We start from the raw sequence: 20127 nt of genomic DNA on the forward strand, positions 1-20127 counted from the left end.
TCGTGTATTTTGTGCACATTTAACTGCTTGCGGTTGTTTTTTTGTTCCATATTGTTCTCAGCTGGACGTCTGTTATGGTTTTCATAATATTAAAAGGCCTAACGTTAAAATGATTTACCGTAGTTTTGTGAAGTTTTATAATGTTTTTAAATATTTCTCAGACATCACGAACAGCACAAACGCTTTAAAAAGTAAACAAATTTGATTTCATATGATTTAATATCACTTTTAGAAATGTGACAATTAGAAACTAAAACCATAAAACTTGTAAAAATCAGTTTAATGAAAAAACATACATAAAAAAATGTATATGCAAAATTATATATACACATATTAGTGCTGCCAAATGATTAATTGCATCTGAAATAAAAGTTTTTGGTGATTTAATATATGGTGTACTGTGTGCATTTATTATGTATATATGAATACAGACACACACACATATAGTATATATTTGGAAAATATTTACATGTATATACATTTATATATTTATATTCTTATATTACATAAATATATTTAATATATGAACAACATATTTTCTTATATATACATGCATTTTTGCATTTATATATACGTAATAAATATATACCGTACACATACAAATAGTAAAAACAAAACTTATTTTGGATGAGATTATGATTATATATGTTTATATATTTTATTTTATATATATATATATATATATAAACAATTAAAACTGAAACAAAAATAATACAAACTAAAAACTACACAGACATATTTAATAAAAAATGAAAATAACAAACTCAACAAAATTACTAAAATTTGAACTAAAATTGAACTAAATTATATATTATGAAGACAGAAAATATAAAAATAATTCAAAATATGAATGAAAATTAAAAATTTTAATTTTGTGTTACAATATACACCACTATTCAAAAGTTTGGGTCAGTACATTTTTTTTTTTATTAATACTTTTATTCAGCAATGATGTGTTAAATGGATAAAAAGTATATTTGTCTATGAAACCTGTAAACCACATTCACCGGTTCGACACCAACTCTACAGCGGTTTGCATTCTTTTGCTTTTACTGTAATTTCCCAACTCATTTAGACATTGTTTAGGACCAAAGACTATGGAGACGGGTGGAGTAACAAGGGGAGCGTGGTGACAGCACCTCCACCTGTCAGGGGTATCATTTCATTATTAAACACTTCCACCCTGATCTGATATGAATGTTTATCAAGGCTGTAAATAGATATATGCAGATTTTATAAAGAAAAAACTGATTTTGGTGAAAGAATTGAACTGTTACAGTGGGGCGGGTTATAACAAGGGCACTCCGTGTATTTAACATCAACTTATAAGGGCTGTGATATTCTTGCAGAGGTTTGAATTGGTGCCTTTTGCAGTGAACACATACGGGTGCTTTGTATAAAAGTTTGAGCTCTCAGCTCAAATATTCAGCGAGTTACAGATGCTGAAACAAGTGAAATCCACGAACCGTTTACAACTATGATAAATGTATTATTGTAGAGTTGGAAGTAGGTTAATACTTTCAATAAAAGGTCCAACATCTTAAGAAAAAGTTGAACCTAAAGTATGCACAATCTGAAACAATTCAATCATCATTTCACTAAGATACTTTTTACAGTGTTTCAAAAAACTGTAAATAATTAAAATAAGCTTTCTGAGGATATATATTCAGTAATTTCATAATGAAACTTTATCAAGTCATTGTAAGTGAATTTCTTTGGTTGATGGATCAGCATCAGTTCTGCTTTTTCATCTTGTATGTTCATTTTTTACAGAACAGTTGGTTCCATTCTTGTTCCATTTTCATTTTTCGGGCTCTTCTTCCGTACGTGCATCGTCTGAGCTTCCTCTCAGTCCCAGCGATATCTGTTCTGTCTGTGTTCAGATGGTACAGCGCTGGAGGACCAGGGTTCACGAGGGTGGCGTCATGTGATCTACAAAAGACACATTTGGAACTGAACTTGTTTTCATCAGAGAGAATGATACCTTCAAGCTTCCGCTGTTTCCCCAGCAGCTCATCTAAACTCAGACTGGTCTGTCTCCAGGCAGATTTAAAGACTAAAGGCATCGTGACACTGAAAAACTTGACAAAATTAACTTTTAATGGGAAAAAAAATACATAAAAGATTTTATATATAAAATGAAAATATGTAAAACAAAATACTTATAATAGTCTGTGTGTGTACTAAAACTCAAATAAAATAAAAACACACATTAAAAAAAAAAAAAAACATGACAAAATTACTAAAACTTTACAATTACGATGAAAAGAAAATATAAAAATAGAATCAAATTTCAAAACATGAATAAAAACTATAATAGTATCTTTATACTAAAATAACACTAATGTGACGGCATTTTACTCATTTATGAACACGATTTAAGAACATTTTTGGAATTCCCCAGAAAACACAACGTTTGCATGTTTAAAAGAGATGTATTACTGTCATTTTATTATTTTAGGTGATAAAAATAGCGGATAACACTTTCAAAAATGACAAGAAACAAATTCACAATCCCTGCACATAAAGATATAAGCAACTGATGATAAAAAAAAATGAAGAAAAAAACACTCGTGAAGTAATCTGAGCTCTGTTAACAGCTGAGTGAAGCCTGGCGGCACAAATAAAGCAGAAACAGGGATCGAGGGACATTTACAGACGACGTGCTGCTGCTGCGATGAAGAAGAGATCCTCACATCAGGCTTCATCAGCATTCACTCGCCACAAACACACCAATCGACTTCTGCTGATCCAAACACAGGATCCTGAAGCCTGTTTCCAGCACAAAAATAACTTAAAATTAAAATTAAAATTCGGTGAAAAAAAAGAACTCTGAACTGCAAAATATAAACTCGCAGTTCTAAGGAAAAATTTTTTTTTTCTGCAAATCTGAGTTTATATCTTACTATTATTTTTCTCAGAGTTGAGATGAAAAGTTGCAGTTACCTCTGAATTATATTTTGGATGTAAACTCAGAATTCAGACATATTAAAAAGGTAATAATTGCAACTTTTTCCTCACCATTTCAAGAAAAAAAAAAGTGCTAGTTTATACCTCACAAGTTCATATCAGGATTTTGACAAACCCAGAACTCCGATATTTTCTTTTACAACTTTGCATCTTGCAATTCTTAACGGTGAGATAAGAAATCATAATTCATTTTAAGTAAAAGTTAGAGAAAATAAAAAAAGGTAATTGCAACTTTTTCAATATAAACTCAGAACTGCAAAATATGAATTTCAATTCTATGCAAACTCAGAACTGCCCAAAAGTCAGAGTTTATATTACAATTCTGTCAGAGAAAGTGACTTTTTTCCTTTGTTATGACTTTATATCCTGCAAATCTGACTTTTTCTCTCTAAATTCTGAGTTTACATCTTACAGTAATGGTTTTTGGCTTCCATCACGAAACAAAAAGTAAAAAAAAAAAAGGGTTTGTGACTTTATCTCAGAATTCTGGCCTTTTTTCCCTCACAATTCTTACGTCATACCTGCCAATTAGGCAGAAATCTGAGTGTATACCTTGCAAATACAGCAGAATTATGAGTTATAAACTCTCAATTCTGAAAAACAAAGAATTGCAAGAAATAAACTCAGAATTTTGGCTTTTTAAAAAAAATAATTCAGAGTTCACATCTGGCCGTTCTGACTTTTCTCTCAGAATTGTGAGGAAAATGTTCAAATGATGGCATTAAAATGTGCTTTAGCTGATTTTTTGATGCTGTGGAGGACAAAGGAGAGCGAGAAACTGCTGATAAGATGATCACTTCTAGCTGAAATATTCTTTCACTTCCTGTTTAAGCTTCAACAGAACAGCTCTTGACACGTTTTTCAGTGCACAAGCACACACACACACTCGCGTCTGAAAGACACACACTAGGTCCAGTATGAATGGCTGTAGCCCTGAGTCAGTCTGAGGAACACACTCTGGTGCCGCGTGCCGCTCCGTCTCACACACACACACACACACACACACACACTAGATCAAACACTGCTGCTGGCTGGACGGGATGATCAGAGACGCTGGCGGATGGATGAAGATCAGAAACGCTGCATCAGGAGTAGATGGTGATGACCTCACTTCCTCCTCCCCGCACCAGCAGGACCCGCTCCAGACCCTCGGTCAGCACCTCCAGAAACTCCATATCTGAGCGATCCGTCAAGGAGCCATCAGAGACGAGCTCGTTATTCCAGACACAAGAGGGTCTGAATGAACACTGGAAAGCATTTTAGAAGCATGCATGAAGAAATGCATCATAAATCCTCGTAACGTGTGAAATGCAGTGCATTTATAGTAAATATGTGGGATACAGTTCTCGTCTCCCTCCGGGTTCTTGGGCGGCCCGGGCATGTTGAGGAGGACCAGCCGGGCATCATGGGATTTATTGACAATCACCTCGTTGAGTTTGACGGCGGTGTGCATCCGCCGCACGTTGGAATGATCTCTGTGACAGAAACACGAAAGACATGAGTAACACACTACTGATAACTTATTCAGCAATTCTTCTCCGTCTTAAATCAGTCAAACCTGTTCATTAGAAGGGTGCCAATACTTTTGGCAATATAGTGTATCTCTGAGTGTGTGGCGATGTTATGAGTGAACAGTGTGTGTGTGCGCGTGTTTTTGAGACATATGAGGACACAAATTTGTATAATGACATGGGTATGACAAGGAGAAGGTGATTTATGAGGACATTACCCTGTGTCCCCATATTTCAAAAGGCTTATAAATCAGTTTTTTTGAGAAAGTAAAAATGTAGAAAGTCTCCTGTAAGGGGTAGGGTTAGGTGCACATACAGTTTGTACAGTATAAAACCATTACGCCTATGGAGAGTCCCCACAATTCACATAAACAAACGTGTGTGTGTGTGAGTGTGAGACTCACGGCCGGATGTTGAGCATGTCTCTGAAGCCCTCTGGAGTGCTGCAGCAGGAGGCTGTGTGTGTGTGTGTGTTGCTGCGCAGCTGCAGGGTCTTGTCTTTGGTCCAGGTCATGTGGACTCTCCGGTGCTCTGCGCTGCGGTCTCCTGCGCCGTCGGTGTCCTCGTCCTCGTCCGAGCCGATGCTGGTCAGACGCAGCATTGAGTTCCTGTCTTTGACCAGCTGCGCCTGCGGACGCACCGCACAAACACCGTCAGACTGCACAGCCTCAGCCAATCAGAGCACAGACAAGTTCAAAATGAGTAATGAATCTAGTGAGGCAGAAACTGAAACTAAAATGTTCATGTTCCCTAATGTTCCCTAAAAATACACATTTTTATTGCAATAACAACAATATTTAATTAAATTTTTTATTTTTAGTAAATTTTTTGTACTTCAGCTTTAACTTATTTCTTTTAATATACTTTCTTAATTAATTTTTAATCAAAATGTGGATTGTTCAATTAAAATTGCATTTCATTTCATTTTTTGGTATTATAGTATATATTAATATTTTGAATTAACTTTTATTTTTAGATTTTTAGATTTTTAGATTTTCAGTTTTAATTTTAACATGCTTTTGTCATGTCTTCATTTATAATATTTATTTTTAATATCTATTTTAATTCAGTTTTTTAACTTATTTCTTTTAGTATACTTTTCATGATATTTTTTAATCAAAATTTTGATTGTTTAATTAAAATGTCATACGGAAATGCCGTATATATTGTAGTATATATCAATAGACTGAATGTTTTCAGTTTGGTTTTAGGAAACACAGTACTGAATCAGCTCTTTTAAGAGTGTCAAATAACACGTTATTATTTGTTGATTCTGGGATCTCTGTAATACTTCTGCTGTTGGATTTGACCGTGGCCTTTGATACGGTCGATCACAATATTCTTATTTCTCATCTTGAACACTGTGCTGGTATTAAAGGTCATGCATTGAATAGGATTTGAACCAATTTGAACAACAGAACTTTTTTCTGTTTATGTAAATGGATGTCTATCCTCCAAAGCATGTGTGACCTGCGGGGTCCCCCAAGGATCTATGCTTGCCCCCATTTTGTTTTCTTTATATATGCTCCCTCTGGGCTCAATTTTTAGAAAACACAGAGTATTATTTCATTTTTATGCAGACAAAAGTCAAATATATATACCCATATACCATATACCCATGTACTGCGGGGTCAATGCAGTAGTCAAATCGTGTTTTTTCCAGCTGAGACTACTAGCCAAAGTTAAAAACTTTCTAACCCATGCTGAGTTCGAGAGAGTAATAAATGCATTTATATTCTCTTGTAGACTACTGCAATTCAATCTATACAGGTATTGGTCAATCCTATATGAACCGCCTGCAAATAGTTCAAAATACAGCTGCTAGACTTCTTACTGGCAGTAAATATGAGCACATTACCCCCGTCTTACTCTCTCTGCGTTGGTTACCAGTATATCTAAGAATAGAGTTTAAGATTTTTCTCTTTGTTTTTAAGGTCTTAAATGGTCTGGCACCTTCTTATTTATCTGAACCTGGGACTGTCAACATATCTGTTAGATGTTTAAGGTCATCAGATCAGAGACTGTTAAAGGTTCCTAGATCACGGTTAAAAAGAAAGGGGGACCGGGCTTTTGCCATAGTCGGCCCCAAATTGTGCAACAGCCTACCGTTACCTATTAGGATAATCTCTACAGAATCTTTGTTAAAAGCAAGACTTAAAACCCACCTTCTAGAGAAGACTTATAACGCGTGTCGTCCTGTCTTTGTATGTTGTTTTGATTGGTATTTTTATTTTGTTTTACAATTTTTGTACAGCACAATGGTCAACGACTGTTGTTTTATTGTGCTATATAAATAAACGAACCTAATATTCTGAATTAACTTTTATTTTTATATTTTCAGTTTTAATTTCAATTGTAGTATACAAATGTCTTTGTTTATAACCTCTCTTTTTAATATCTATTTAATTTTAGTTTTACTTTTAGTCATTTTAGTACTTCAACTTTTACGTCTAATTTAAATACACGTTTTCTTCAAATACAGTACAGTTTTTACATGTAATTCATTAATATATCAATATATTTAATTAATTTGTATTAGTATATTTTCTGTTTTCATTTTATAGTTTTAGTAATTTTCATAATTTTTTGTTTATTTGAAATATCTCTACTTTTTATTAATTTGATTTCAGTTTTTATATATTATATATTTTATAATATCATTTTATATTTTAGTTTTTATACAACTTCTTAGTTTTAATCATTTTAATACTTCCAACTCAAATTAAAAGAAAATAAGAAATGATGATTTGGCAACTAGCACAAATAAAATACTTTTATATTTTATTTCAGTTAATGTTTCATTTATTTTATTTCAATTATCAAAACTTTCTTTTTTTTTTTATCAGTTCAGTTAGCTATAATAACCCTGCACCACTAATAACCTAATAACACAACCTCTCTAAAGCTTGTATCTAAGTATTAATAATTCCTCTGCTGCTAACTTCTCTTTGTCTTGTTTGTAGTTTGAGGATTTTTAGGGTGTTTTTAGGGTGTAAGGGACAGCAACACCTACAAGCAGACAAAATACTCACTAAACACAAACACAAACTCTCTAAAACACAGAAAGCCAGAGCCGGACATTCCAGCGCTACGTCTGTCTGTGTCTGAAGTGCACTATATTTGAGACGGAGTCGGAGTGAAGTGTGCACTTACGTCATCGAAACTCCAGCGCTTGAGAGAGAGAGGAAACGAGGCGTGAGCGGATGAAGCGAGAGAGTTTGTCCTGTGGAAACGTCTCTTTCTCTGCACACTCACCTCTTTCTCGCGGTCGGACTTGGAGAGACGCATCTGCCGCAGCATCTGACACCTCTGCTCCATCATCAGCGTCCGCTCGTAAGTGTACGCACTGATATCACTGTTGTGCTGAAACACACACACACACCCCATCAACACTGATGACTGAAACTACTGTACAATCAAACCACTCATATCCAGAAATAAATATTACATGCATTAATGTTTGACTTTGAACTATAAACAAGCCCAAAAGACTCTTATTTTGATTTTTTTCTTAATTTTAGTTTTAGTCATTTTATCACATGCATTTTTGTTAGTTAATGTTTAGATTTGTTTTTAATATTTCTATTTAGCTTTATTTTCTTATTTGAAAGTTAGTCCTTTAACTTAAGCTATTTTTAGCTTATTTTTATTTCAATTACTGAAAACAATGCACAATAGTTTGTTAACGATTCATTTTAATTTAAGTTAAAGTTTTAGCAATTTTGTTGTTTTTATCATTTTTAGTTGTTTTTGTGTTTAATGTCAGTTTTCGTTTAAATTTTAGTTTCAGTATTTGAGCACAATTTGATGTGCTTTTGTCATTTTTATTATTTATTTTTATTTCTATTTAGCTTTCATTTTTCAGCTTTAGTTTTATTCCTTTACCTGTAACTTTTTTCAGTTCGTTGCCAAAATAACATTTCTAATTTTCATTATATTTTTTTAAGTTTAAGTTCGTATCTAAGTATTTATCATTCATTTTTATCTCAGCTTTATGATAACTAGTGTTATTTTAATATCATTGAGGTACTATAATAGCTTTTATTAAAACTTTAAATAAGTTATATATTTATACTTTGAGTTTTCATGTTAATTTTGGTAAAACTTTCTGTAATTTTGTTGCGTGTTTTTGTCACTGTTAATATTTTTATTTTATTTTAAATAAATGCCTACTTAGCTTTTACTAATTATCTCAGTTTTAGTTATTTTAGTATATCAAGTTAAACTAAATTAAATGAGAAATGTTGCTGAAATTTCTTAAGTAAATATATATATATATATATATATATATATATATATAAATTTCTATTTTTTTCTTCATCTTCTGTTAACGTTTATTCTATTTCAAATGTAAAAAAAAAATGTTCTGACCCTAGATGCAATTAAATGTAGCTCTATTGTGAGCCTGAGGTTGTGCGGGGATCCTGCAGGTATTTATAGGTGGAGGACAGGCTAATCTGTGAGCATTAGCAGGATGATATTAGCAGGCATGTGGATGATCGGGATCAGATGATGGATCAGAACAGGATTTGAGTGTCATGTGAAGCACAGTGCAGTGCAGAGAGAGTTTTACCATCTCCACCACCTCCACGGCTGCTTCGATGCGCAGGTGATACAGGAACGTGGCCAGATCCTTCTTCATCTGGATGGAGTTGTCTTCCATCTGCGCCACGGTGAAGATCCGCATGGCACACTTCCGCCACACCTGAGACAGCACACAGCGTTAGCGCTAGCGGTAGCGCAGCGGTATAGGTGCGCGGCGGGATGTGAACGCACCTTGTGCTGCCGCAGCAGGAAGGGCAGCAGCATCAGCATCCCGCCGTCGTGAACGATCCACCACACGTCGATGAAGCCGTCCGCACACGGCTCGCTATTGCTGGGGAACAGAGGGATGTTCTTGGGCACCAGCAGAGCCAGATGAGCCGTGGTGGTGACGCGAACCGTGTCTGAACAACACAGAGAACCCAGTCAGAGTCTGAGAAAACACATACACGCGACCCGCCTCGTTTACACATCAGTCTGATCCTCAACGAATCACTGTCTGATCTGAGAATGAATCACTCTTGAGTCTGATTCTAAACGAATCTCTGTCTGGTCTGAGAATGAATCACTCTTGAGTCTGATTCTAAACGAATCTCTGTCTGGTCTGAGAATGAATCACTCTTGATTCTAAATGAATCACTGTCTGGTCTGAGAATGAATCACTCTTGAGTCTGATTCTAAACGAATCTCTGTTTGATCTGAGAATGAATCACTCTTGAGTCTGATTCTAAACGAATCTCTGTCTGGTCTGAGAATGAATCACTCTTGATTCTAAATGAATCGCTGTCTGGTCTGAGAATGAATCACTCTTGAGTCTGATTCTAAACGAATCTCTGTTTGATCTGAGAATGAATCACTCTTGAGTCTGATTCTAAACGAATCTCTGTCTGGTCTGAGAATGAATCACTCTTGATTCTAAATGAATCGCTGTCTGGTCTGAGAATGAATCACTCTTGAGTCTGATTCTAAACGAATCTCTGTTTGATCTGAGAATGAATCACTCTTGAGTCTGATTCTAAACGAATCTCTGTCTGGTCTGAGAATGAATCACTCTTGATTCTAAATGAATCGCTGTCTGGTCTGAGAATGAATCACTCTTGAGTCTGATTCTAAATGAATCGCTGTCTGGTCTGAGAATGAATCACTCTTGAGTCTGATTCTAAACGAATCTCTGTCTGGTCTGAGAATGAATCACTCTTGATTCTAAATGAATCGCTGTCTGGTCTGAGAATGAATCACTCTTGAGTCTGATTCTAAACGAATCTCTGTTTGATCTGAGAATGAATCACTCTTGAGTCTGATTCTAAACGAATCTCTGTTTGATCTGAGTGATCAGGGTTATTATTGTTAATTAAAATCAAAATGAAAACCATTATGATTCCATGAAATAAAATAAAATATAGTTGCAAACAAAAATGATGCTGTTTTGTTTCTAATTGTTAAGCAACGCAATTAATTGTATGGTTTATAAACATTATTTTAAACATTCTGCACTTTTTCCAAAGATAGTCATTTTATTTTATTGCTTTATAAAAGAGCATTAGTAATATTTTGCTCGATGCGCCCTCTTGTGGCCTCAGGAGAGAAACCAAAAGCTTTTTTCCCCCCAAACTGAAATTACAGTATAATTCGAATATTGATAATATTTTAGTGCAAAATTCGAATTTAGTTTTTCAGCCATTTTGACAGCCCTAACTTGAAGTAATAAAAAAAAGAAAAAAAAACTAAAATTAATAATAAAATCAAATATAAAAATAATAATAATAATATACATATTTTTGTACAGACATTTAAAATAAATAAATAAACTAACAAAAGGATATGGAAACTAAAAAATAAAATACAAAATAAAAATATTCTAAAAATTAATAAAAACTATAATAGTATATTAATAACATTCAAATTAATCATACTTTTACAGTCCACAAGTCATTTGTAGAGACTGATTGATATTATATTTCTATTATGATACTCATTATTTTTATGCTTAAGTCTCAAATTGTTTGGTTTTGACACAATAATGATTTGACTACAAAAATAAAAACAATTTGCATGACAAATATCTAAACAAAAATATGCATATTAAGTGGTTTTGTAATCTAAACGGATGCCGTTTTACAACGTGTAATAGCAAAGTTTACATTTCTACACGTAATTACAAATCAGTAAATAAAATCGTGAATATCCATAAAATAATCTGTGGAATAAACAGATTATTTGTCCATCTTTAGTCACCTGAACTACTTTCTGGTGTTTTAAGTGAATGCTGGAGCGTATTGATATTAAGCAGCCTCCAGCTGTATATAAGTCTGGTTAGCGTGTTGTTTCTGTGCGATCTCTGGCTGTACGGAGCGCAGGGGCTGATGGGAACGGCTCTGCTGACTCACTGATGAAGGTCTTCCAGCTCTGCGGGTCTTCGCTCTGTCTCCAGGCGTGAGGCCAGCCCATGACCACGGTGTTGTGCCTCATGCCGCCCAAGCCGCTGGACTGGATCATGTGACTGATGCCCTCGCGCGGTTTCTGCGCTACGATGCACTGCACGAAGCCCTTGACACGCTCCTTCTCCATCAGGAGCCTGAGCGTCTGAGACACAGAGACAGTTAACCCCACAATAACCAAAACTGGCCAGTACAGCCCCCCAGTATTTACACCATCGTTAACAGAATCCTACAATCAGGCTATTAATCAATTATTTAAATCTTGCGCCTTTGGTGCTTTTATAAGCGCCAACTTTACGTACCAACCAAACTGGGAAGTTATCAATACAATATGACTGTATATTATCAGCACGCTTGAAAAGTGTGATAAGATTTGCGTGAAGCATTCACGAAGCTGAGGGTAAGATATGCAATCTATTTGAATTCTATTGAGAAACTGCCACTTTAAAAATGCATATAAAAAAGGCCCATAAACTAAAAAGACTTGTGTAATTAGTTACTGTAATTTAATGACTTTTCCCTTGAAAAAGTAAAGTAAGGTATTACTCTTATTTTTTTCTGTAATTTAATTAGTTACTTCTTATGCAATTGACCTTAATACGGTGTATAGACTGTAGAACATTTATAGTGGATTTAACATCAAAGTTTGAAGTCTAACCTTAAAATGCATGCTTTTCATGTACCCTTCTCACTTTAAATACTTTGGTGAGTTAATAAGTATATTGATAACACTTTAGTGTCCAATTCTCACTATTAACTTGTTGGTTATTGACAGAAAACCAAGAGATGGCATAGATTAAATAAGGAATAAGAAATAAACAATCAATATATGAAAATGTTAAGTTAGATTGACTTCCCGTGGCGTGTTGAATTAGAACATTCTGTCAAACTATAAAGTGCATAAATACAACCAATGTAAATGAAGTAATTGTTAAATAAGCCATTATTTTATTGCAGTTATGTTATCAACCTACTCTGCATGTGTGGATGATAAATAAACAAATAAATAAAGCTTATGAGGGAGCAGACCCAAACAAAACAGCATGACTAGGCCGTGAATAGAGACCTGTTCGGCCGCCAGAGCCTCGCCGTACGTCTGCAGGAAGTTCCCCGAGATGACGGTTCCCACGATGGTCAAACCCTTCCCCGCTTTCAGCTGAGAGGCGAAGGTCAGCAGACGCGGAGATTTGACGTGAGCGTCTTCATCCAGCTTCAGCAGAACCAGCAGCTGAGGCCTGGACACCCACAGAAAAACCCTTTAAAATGTCACTAATGAGCACTAAACAGAACAACATTTGAGTTGTTATTTATGAATACTACTTATTACCAAAAAAGAAAAACAACACACAATAAACAATGAAAAATAAATAATTATTTTATATTTTATTATTTTATGTTAATTTACTTTATTATTGTATTTTACTATTGAAATATTATTCATTACTATATCACTTTTCAGAACTGAGTGCGGAAACGAAGTTATTTTTAAAGTCTAATAAACGTTAAAATAGAAAGCTCTTAATTCTAATGTAATGTTTAATGGCTATAGTCAATGGTTAAATATTAGGGGGACATTTTTATAGGGAAATCAGTATTAATTACTAATTAGTATCAGTGATACTGGCCTTCAGTCATAAAAAAAGACGGCATTAAACAAATATTAAAAATATACTGTCTTTATGTTGTTTGTACATTCATTTGAAGATTGAATGTGACATTATTGCAATATAAAAGTATATTTAAAAACTTAAAAAAACAGACAAAATGTGTGATTAATTAGTTAATTTTTTTAATCGATTGACAGCACTAATATATATATATATATATATATATATATATATAAAATGTGTCAACCACTAATAAGCACAAACAAATAATTGTGCTAATTATATGAAACTATTATTTACCACCACTATTCGGTACTGAATTAAGCATAAAACATTAGTACATTTTTGTAAAAATTCTGTGAAAACATGTGAATTAAACATTATTCAAAAGTGAATAATGTAAAACATATCGGGCCTTAGATGTATATTTCAGCATTGATCTTTAAAAAACTATTTAAAACAACATTAAACCTAAGACGCACGCACAAAAAAATAAGTGTTTTAAAATGTTTGTAAAAAATGTAGTAAAAAATTATGTGAAAATCACAATCATTTAATTGCATAATTAATTTTTTTTCGTTCATCCTCTAAATAATACGCACAAATATTTGTTTTAATTACATGGAATTATTATTTACAAACACGTTTTACAACTGAATCAAGCGTAAGAACACAGTTCTGAGTCACACAGTGGTGTTTGATTGAGGTGTGTGTGTGTGTGTGTGTGTGTGTGTGTGTGTGTCAGGCTCATGTCAGCAGGTGTTTATATATGTGATGGTCCAGTATTTATTAGAGGCCGACCGAGAGTGGATTGTACCTCAAAATATATTTGGGAGCATTTGTACGAGTGCATATAATTGTTGTAGTGCGACCTGTTTTCATTTCTCTAGAAACATTCACAGTTATGTGCCTTCTGTGTGCTGATACGGTGACCGGTCTGCCGTTCTATCAAACGTAACATAACTTAATCTTTACGTTCTTAAATTGAATGCAGATTTTAGATTGGATAATATTAGCTGTCAATCACTCAGTCACTGCTTTCCGCTGTCAGGTGACACGGAGCTATAACTACCACATAACAAAATTCAAGATATGGGGGCTTTATATCATTTCATATAGTTAATGTCACACGAACAGTGCCATTTTTTCCTCCAAAAATCAGCATGATTACAAATGTGATATTGATTTTATACAACAGTTCAATGAACAAGAAGTGAATATTAAGAGACTTACGTTGTAGACGCCATATTTCCTGTTTTAGCTCCATTTTGACAACAAAAATAATTCCAAACAAAGCCACAGCACTGTTTCGCGTCTCTGAGCAACATGATGGTGTTTCGTTTCGTTCCTGATTGAATCAACCGTTTAAATGATTCGGTTCAATCGCAGTGACTCACTTATTAACAGTGACTTGCTGCCACCTGCTGGCGGTTGTAATTTCACATTTAAAGTATCTTTTTTTTTTCTTTTCTTTTTTAAAAATAATTTCAAATATCAGTATTCAACATTTTATGTTTGCAGTATTAAAGCATTATATATGCATGTGTAACTGCAGGTTAAGTGCATTCATGTCCTGCATTAAGCAGGTGTAAGTGCATCTAAACGCACTTCAGAAATTCAAAGATGAATTTTGTTGATACTGATTTCATTTGCTTGATAACAGCCCAAATGTCTTATTATACTAATTGACTGAATAAATGTAAGAATTTGACTCAAACGATGATGCGCACTTATCGAAAAAATGGCTTAACTGTGAAAATAACCATAAAAGGTAAAAATCTATTTAAACTTATTGGAAAAGATTAATTTTTATCACTGCTGTGAACTGACCACCACACAGAATATGAAGAATATGAAAATCAGCTAGACTACCAGCACAATAACACAAGCAAAATATCGTCTAATTCTCGTTATCGATAAAATCCTAGAAAATATAATTTTTTGTCAACGTTCTGTGCAACTGGCAGAGCTGAATGTAAAATTTAACAGGCATACACCATCCTAACCCTTGCCGTAGAAGAGCTCTCTCTCTCGGTGTTTAACCAAACTCAGATTAATTTCGGTGGTTTATGAAAATAAATCTGTCAGTGTTTCTTTTCATTTTCTCTCTTCTTCAGCCCTTTGCATTTCCCGCGGTAGTTATAGCCCCGTCACCTGACAGCGGAAAGCAGTGACTGGGTGATTGACAGCTAGTATATTAACCAATCTGCATTAAAGTTAAGAATGTAAAGATGAAGTTAATATATAATTTGTAGTTATGGTGCTCATTAATTTTTGGTGGGTGCTCCTAACCTTTTAAAGTTGGGAGCACCAGTGCTACCAAGTAAAAAAGTTAATTTCGAGCCCTGAAAAAAGTATTAGTACAAAAGCGCAGTGCTGCGTGTAGGAGAACTCACAGGTATCAGGTATCACACACACCTGTTGCGTCGCGCTCAACTCAAGCGGGATGGGACCAAATGGGGAAAAGTTTACTTCAAGAATTAAAGGCAAACGTTTCTCTAATAAATGCACAATACACAATTTTACAGCTTAGGGTGAAGTCATTATGTGCATTAAAGGGATAGTTCATCCAAATATGAAAATTTGCAGCCTACTATGCCAGAGCAGGCTGCCGCGTCACGCGAGCTCAGAACAGTTGGACCGTGCGGCAGATCAGAGGTGCACAGGCCGATCGTTTTGTGTCTTTAGACCTCAATGTTATACCGAAACCGATACATCTGTCGACCTCTAGTATTTTTTTACATTATATTTGTTCATATCTGTATTGTCTATGGTATATGTATCGTAGACACAGATGAGTGTGTGTTTGCACCTCCAGTTCTTTGTGTGCGGCGGACCTTCCTCCAGCCGGAGCAGAGCGAACCGAGCCGCGCTGAGAGACAGACCTCTGATCCCATCACCCCACTCCTTCTCCGCCTGCACACACACACACACACGACACACACACACACACACACACACACACACACACACACACACACACACACACACACACACACACACACACACACGATTAACACACACACACACACACACACACACACACACACACACACACACACACACACACACACACACACACACACACACACACACACACACACACACACACACACACACACACACACACACACACACACACACACACACACACACACACACACACACACACACACACACACACACACACACACACACACACACACACACACACATTAACACACACACACACACACACACACACACACACACACACACGATTAATACACACGCACACACACACAGGGCCTGGTTCCCATGGCGACGTACCCGTGGTACTCGATGTACTTGTAGATCATGCCGGCGATCACCATGGCGACGATGGCGTAGTACCAGGAGGAAATGAACATGAGAGCCAGACAGATTGTCATGCCGAGAAATGATAGTGTCCTGACGAGCACAGGAAATGACATCATCAGACAGAGGAACACCCGTGGAGCGAGTGTGTGTGTGTGTTATAGTGTGTGCGTGTGTGTCCATTTTTGCGACAAATGAGGACATAAATGTGTATAATGACATGGGTATGACAGGTATCACAAGGAGAAGGTGATTTATGAGGACATTACCCCATGTCCCCATATTTCAAAACGCTTATAAATCACACAGAATGATTTTTTTTTGAGAAAGTAAAAATGCCTGTAGTCTCCTGTAAGGGGTAGGTTTAGGTGTAGGGTTGGTATAGGACAATAGAACATACAGTAAGTACAGTATAAAAACCATTACGCCTATGAAGAGTCCCCTGTAAACCACATATACCGGACTGTGTGTGTGTGTGTGTACCAGTGGTAGTAGGAGAAGCGTGGTCTCCAGTTGGGCGTCCGGAGCAGGGTCTGCAGAGCACAGGCCAGATTCACAAACAGGTAACACATCAGAAAGAACCTGCGGACGCACAGAGAGATCACAGCACATGAGTTAACAGAGGACCTTTTATTAACGGTTTAATGGTTAAATGAATTATATTCATTAAAAAAGCATGTGTAATTAACTGAAATCCTGAAAAATACAATATTAAACAGCAATTTATTACAAGTTTAACAAAAATTACATTTTAAGGCCCTATGAAATGTTTGGTTTTTTCACATATTCAGATTTATTTTTTTACCAAACTCTGTTGTTCATTAATTCAAATGGTTTCATTAAATATTAATAATCAAAAGCATCTTTAATTAACTGATTTTATTTAAAAAAAAATATATATATATTATTTTATTTACCCCCAACTTTTATTTTGACAGGTTGCTATGAAGACCTTTAAGTCTCTGTTTGTGTATATGATATGATGATAGTTTTTCTCAAAAGAATTGGTAAAATGCCGATGAAGTGACTCTCAGAGCAGTTCTGGAGATCATGATCATGTACTCATATAGTGAGGCACGCTTCAGTGAGTGTGTAGTAAAGAAAACCGCAACAGTCTCATCGGTTAACATTCATTCTGAGCTTAATTGCTCTCACATGGAGAGGATGGGAGCGACGAGGTCCAGAGAAGCGATGAGGATCCCGAGCTCAGCCAGAACCGCCGTCAGCAGCAGAGCCCACGTCGGCTCCCCGTTGGCTTTGCCGTGACCGAAGACCTGCGGAAACACACAGATCTCGTGATGCTTGTTCTCTACAGCAAACTCTAGCAGGATTGTGCGTCACATGAGCCGACTGTCCTTCATCAGCGTTTACACTACAAACGAGTTTCTGTGCTCCGAGCGATCTGATCACACCCAAAACAAACAGACAAACACTCACTGACACGCTTCTCAAAGAAAACACACAACAAACACAGCAGACATTCAAAACCAAGCAAATCCAATCCGGATTAGATCGGGTTCAGCGGCCTCACAACGCCTGCTTCATGATTAACTCTGTTAACAGCACTATAAAGAATTGAATTCAATGTATAATATAGAAACAATACAGTTAAATATATAACAGAAAATTACACATATGTGACCCATATACATCATCTTTCCATTGATGTATGGTTTGTTAGGATCGGACAATATTTGGCTGAGATACAACTATTTGAAAATCTGGAATCTGAGGGTGCAAAAAAATCTAAATATTGAGAAAATCACCTTTAAAGTTGTTCAAATGAAGTTCTTAGCAATGCATATTACTAATCAAAAATTAAGTTTTGAAATATTTATGGAAGGAAATTTACTAAATATCTTCATGGAACATGATCTTTACTTAATTTCCTAATGATTTTTTGCATAAAAGAAAAATGTATAATTTTGACTCGTACAATGTATTGTTGACTATTGCTGCAAATACACCTGTGCTGCTTATGACTGCTTCTGTGCTCCAGGGTCACATATAATACTAATGTTAGAGTTAAACAGAATTTAATTAAATATAAATTAATTGTAATTAAATGTATACTGTAAAAGTAATTAAGAACATAGCATTAATATTATAATTAAATAGAATTATAATAATATAATAATTAATATATCATATCATTAATAAAATATATTTTACACAAAATATTACTGAATTATAATGAAATATATAAAATAAAAAAATTAATTCATACATATTATAAAACTAAACAGAATTTATAATAAATAATAATGATGATTAATTGACTATATAAAATGTATTAAATATATATAATAATTTTATAATTAATAAATTAATTATAATTAAATAATCTAAAATTAAATATGTAATATTAATGTACTATAATGTCAAGTGTATAATAAATGTCTGACCCTCAGGAAGGGGATGATGTTGTCTTTAGCGATGGCCTGCAGCAGGCGAGGAGCTCCGGTCAGTGATTGCAGGCCGGCGCCACACGTGGAGAAAAACGAGCCAATCACAATCACCCAGGGGGAGGGCCATGAGAGCGTCCCGACAACCAGATTCCCCTTCACCGAGTCTCCAAACCTGAAACAGACAGACGAGGAGAACGCCAGATAGTCTGCATGCACTCATTTCCAGAGAAGGAGAAGAACAGAAGAGACTAACTTGTCTCGGAGAACAACGCCCTCCACACAGGATCCAAACAGCACCACACAGCTCAGATCTGAGCCTCGCGTTCAGGAAACATCCGCAGCGTTTATCACAGAAAATCAACTCCAGAATAATGCTCCAAACCTACATTTACATTCAGTCATTTAGCAGACGCTTTTATCCAAAAAGACTTACAAATGAGGACGACAGGAGCAATCAAAATCAACAGAAGAGCAATGATACGCAAGTGCTATAACAAGTCTCAGTTAGCTTAACACAGTACACTAGGCAAAGTTTTTCTTTTGTATTATATAATAAATAAAAAGAAAACAGATAGAATAGAAAGAGAATAGAGCGAGCTAGTGTTAGAAGCCTTTTCTGCTTTTGTTAATTGTATAATACATAAAAAGATAACAAATAAATAAAATACAAAAATATTAGAGAAGCTAGAGTTAAGTCTAAAAGGGGCAAGGTTTTTAGTTTTTTTTTTAAAGAATAGAATTAGAATAGAGAGCGCTAGAGAGTCAGATAAATCTACAGTCAGACTGATCAGCTTTATTACTGACCAAAACATCACTGACTGCGTGATGAAAAGCTTATACTTCATTTAATCATTAAAAATGTTACTTTTTTTGCTTTTGTTCATCTTTTATGCTGGATAAAGGCGTCTGCATGCATCCATGTAAAACATAAATGCAAAATTAAATTAATTCTAAAAATAATAATAGGGATGTAACAATTCACTCAACTCACGATTCGATTCACGGTTTTGATTTCAAGATTCGATTTTCTCACCTTTTTTTTTTTTTTTGTAAATAAAGCAGAGCTATGATACAGTGTTTCCTTGGTTACTGCTGTAAATAAAGCAGTGTTTCCTTGGTTACTGCTGTAAATAAAGCAGAGCTATGATACAGTGTTTCCTTGGTTACTGCTGTAAATAAAGCAGTGTTTCCTTGGTTACTGCTGTAAATAAAGCAGAGCTATGATACAGTGTTTCCTTGGTTACTGCTGTAAATAAAGCAGTGTTTCCTTGGTTACTGCTGTAAATAAAGCAGAGCTATGATACAGTGTTTCCTT

General features: G+C 35.1%; 1 protein-coding gene across 7 annotated transcripts in view; it reads right to left on the reverse strand.

Moving 5' to 3' along the window:
- Positions 1–2423: 2423 nt before the first annotated feature.
- Positions 2424–20127, reverse strand: part of LOC131543704 (solute carrier family 12 member 6-like) — a 32738-nt gene continuing 15034 nt past the window's right edge. For 3 of the 7 annotated variants that reach the window (XM_058781389.1, XM_058781386.1, XM_058781388.1), the window contains 14 exons: positions 19066–19123; positions 18810–18984; positions 17560–17678; positions 16888–16986; positions 16377–16497; positions 15881–15984; positions 12528–12696; positions 11411–11606; positions 9258–9427; positions 9055–9186; positions 7635–7844; positions 4886–5109; positions 4312–4445; positions 2424–4147 (listed from right to left, as the gene is read on the reverse strand). In XM_058781389.1, the coding sequence (XP_058637372.1) occupies positions 4056–4147; positions 4312–4445; positions 4886–5109; positions 7635–7844; positions 9055–9186; positions 9258–9427; positions 11411–11606; positions 12528–12696; positions 15881–15984; positions 16377–16497; positions 16888–16986; positions 17560–17678; positions 18810–18984; positions 19066–19123 (2003 nt within the window). In that variant the 3' untranslated portion in view covers positions 2424–4055. Of the gene's footprint in view, positions 4148–4311; positions 4446–4885; positions 5149–7634; positions 7845–9054; positions 9187–9257; positions 9428–11410; positions 11607–12527; positions 12697–15880; positions 15985–16376; positions 16498–16887; positions 16987–17559; positions 17679–18809; positions 18985–19065; positions 19124–20127 lie in introns of all 7 variants that reach the window. The other 4 variants (XM_058781391.1, XM_058781393.1, XM_058781392.1 and 1 more) reach the window with 3 other exon arrangements.

The sequence above is a fragment of the Onychostoma macrolepis genome, chromosome 07 (assembly GCF_012432095.1).
Source record: "Onychostoma macrolepis isolate SWU-2019 chromosome 07, ASM1243209v1, whole genome shotgun sequence".
NCBI classification, from domain to species: domain Eukaryota; kingdom Metazoa; phylum Chordata; class Actinopteri; order Cypriniformes; family Cyprinidae; genus Onychostoma; species Onychostoma macrolepis.